A 2,654-nucleotide genomic window follows, 5' to 3' on the forward strand; every position below is an offset into this window, starting at 1 on the left:
ATTTGATACTAGACGCTGAAGCTGCTCAGGATCACGAAGTAGATGGGCATTACCATCGTGGAAAACGAGATGAGAGTACAAGAACGGCGAGAAGACGAGATTGAAGTCTCTGGAAACAAGGCAGAGACTCCTGATATGAGCATGTGAGGGTATCTATCAACCAGGTACTGTTTAGTCGCAGTATGAAGCGAATTGAATTCTGGAGAGTGTGGAGACCAAATGAAGGTGATCTTTTAACATACATGCTGAATCAAGCAATGTACCAGGTCATCAGAGCTAAGAAGCCTCGGCAACCCAGCAGATGAGGAAGATTGCATTTCGTCGAATCCCTCGATAGTTTTGGGGCTGCGTTGTGGACTCTTCAGGAGAGCATCTGCGGCGTGTCTTGAGTGCGTCTTAAGATTGGAGTGAGATTGTTGTTGCCTGATGCACCAGGCTCAGGCACCGACTTAGCTATCGCTGTGTACCAGAGTGTAGACAGGGATGATCGTGTATCTGTTAGCGTGCTAAGCCAGAAACACCCCTGACCAGCACTACAAGTCAGATCTTCAGGCGATTATTGGGAAGTTTCCAAACTAGAATTAGATCGCTATCACTCTGAATAGCCAAAGATACATCCTATTCTATTACAACAACCTCCTGCCAATTGTAAAGAGAGAGAACCACCAATGCAGAATGTTTACTCCCTCAAGTAATCTAACGACAGCAATTGCGGAGATATGATGAATGCGGAGCTTCCTAGACATTCTGTTCCTGCACTTGCTCAAATCATCTCCAAAGACTGCAGCCGATTACTGATCTAAGCCATGGGATGATCTAGAATGCCCAGCTCATTTCTTAAGGTACAGGATTTGGGTATTACAGAAAGCAAGCAGACCACCCAAACCAAGTTCCAGGCCCACACCGCTCTCTTTGTGACCACCATAAGGGATATGAGACCGCAGGGAAAAGTGATCATTCACCCATACGGTACCTGCCTCAATTTGACGTGCCATGCGTTCTGCCTGATCAAGATCGTTCGACCAAACTGATGCACCTAATCCCATACGGGTGCCGTTGGCTCGAGCCAGCACATCTGTCTCGTCTTTCCAGGATACTAGAGGTATGATTGGACCAAATGGTTCCTCTGCCACGATCCGACTTTCTTCAGTAGGGTTATCGATAATTGTAGGGGCAATGAAGAATCCAGGCTTGTCCTCAACGTTGCCACCAAGAGCAACCTTCCAGTTCTCCTTCTCTATATCAGAAAAGAATCCTTTCACGCGCTCATACTGAGTCTTGTTTTGTACGGGCCCAATGACAACGTCTTGATCGTTTCCTTCGCCAACTTTAAGTGTTTGAGCATACTTGGCCATTGCATCACGGAACTCATCATAGATGTCTTCATGAACATAGACTCGTTTGATAGCAAGGCATATTTGGCCTGAGTTGAGAAAGCAGATATGGGCCACCTGAGAAAATGTGAGTTTTATTCATACACAACCCAAACAGAACGGCCACAAACCTTCTCAGCAGTCTTGCGAACGTCAACGCTTTTGCAGATGATTGCAGGATCATTACCACCAAGTTCCAAGGTGAGACGTTTCATCGTTTTAGCTGCAGACTCCATGATTTTCTTTCCCACAACGGTAGAACCGGTGAAGGAAATCTTCTCAGGGCCAGGATGAGCCGTCAACCAAGGACCGAGATTGTCATCCCCGCTTAGAACTTGCACAACACCAGGAGGAAAGTACTCCTGGGCAATCTCTCCGAGCTTGAGGCCACAATATGGAGTGAATGGGGATGGCTTGATGATTATCGGGTTTCCTGCGAGGGTGGCTGGACCAAGCTTGGCACAAGCAAGGGAAAGAGGGTAGTTCCAGGGCACGATACCAACGGATACGCCTATCGGCGTATGACGGCAGACAATCTTCGTCTCGTCGTCTTCTTCCATTACTTCATCTTTGAGGTCAAATTTACAGAAAGCTCTCAGCCAATCAACGGCACTACGGACTTCGAGAGCTGCTCGTATATACTTGATCACTAATGTTAGCTCTTGTGAGTTTCGTAGGGGTAGAAGTGGAAGCATTACAGGTTTACCCTGTTCCATGACCAGCAACTTTGCAAAGCTTTGCTCATGCTCAGCAATAGCGTCAGCAAAAGCAAGTAAACGCCGTTGTCGCTCTTCAAAAGTTTTTGATGCCCACCCTGGGAACGCTTTCTGAGCAGCCTTTACAGCCTGATTGACATCCTGAAGGGTTGAGATAGGCACCTGTGGGTTCGGTTTCCCGGTTGCAGGATTGATCCCTTGACGTGTCTCTTTGGTAGTTGTCAATTTGCCATCAATGGTATTGCGGAAGTTGCCAAGCAGGTCGAATCCGCCCGCACGAGTCGTAGTGGACAGGCATCTGGTTGTTCTCAGGACAGCCAGCAGAGTGGTACGTCGCATCATCTTGTAAGGATGACGGAGGAAGATCGAGATCACAAAGTGACTGTAAATAATAACACTCCGTCACTACTCCGACCTTTCCTCGAGTCAAAGAATCGTTTATCACGACTCCAAGCTTGATCTTCTCGGCATTTCATTTTAGTGATGCTCGCTTCTTCGAAGTGGATGCCAGGTGTGGCCGGCGCTGGCATTCAGATAACGAAACTCGGCATTGGCAATCGGCCGT

General features: G+C 47.7%; 1 protein-coding gene across 1 annotated transcript; it reads right to left on the reverse strand.

Moving 5' to 3' along the window:
- Positions 1-830: 830 nt before the first annotated feature.
- On the reverse strand, positions 831-1,933 carry UCRPA7_8631 (putative betaine aldehyde dehydrogenase protein; the record flags this gene model as incomplete). The annotated part of the gene is made up of 2 exons (XM_007921143.1): positions 831-1,451; positions 1,505-1,933. The coding sequence occupies 2 exons, from the start codon at positions 1,931-1,933 to the stop codon at positions 831-833; spliced, it is 1,050 nt and encodes a 349-aa protein (XP_007919334.1).
- Between the last annotated feature and the right edge of the window lie 721 nt (positions 1,934-2,654).

This window comes from Phaeoacremonium minimum (genome assembly GCF_000392275.1).
Source record: "Phaeoacremonium minimum UCRPA7 unplaced genomic scaffold PA7_03_scaffold_601, whole genome shotgun sequence".
Lineage (NCBI taxonomy): Eukaryota > Fungi > Ascomycota > Sordariomycetes > Togniniales > Togniniaceae > Phaeoacremonium > Phaeoacremonium minimum.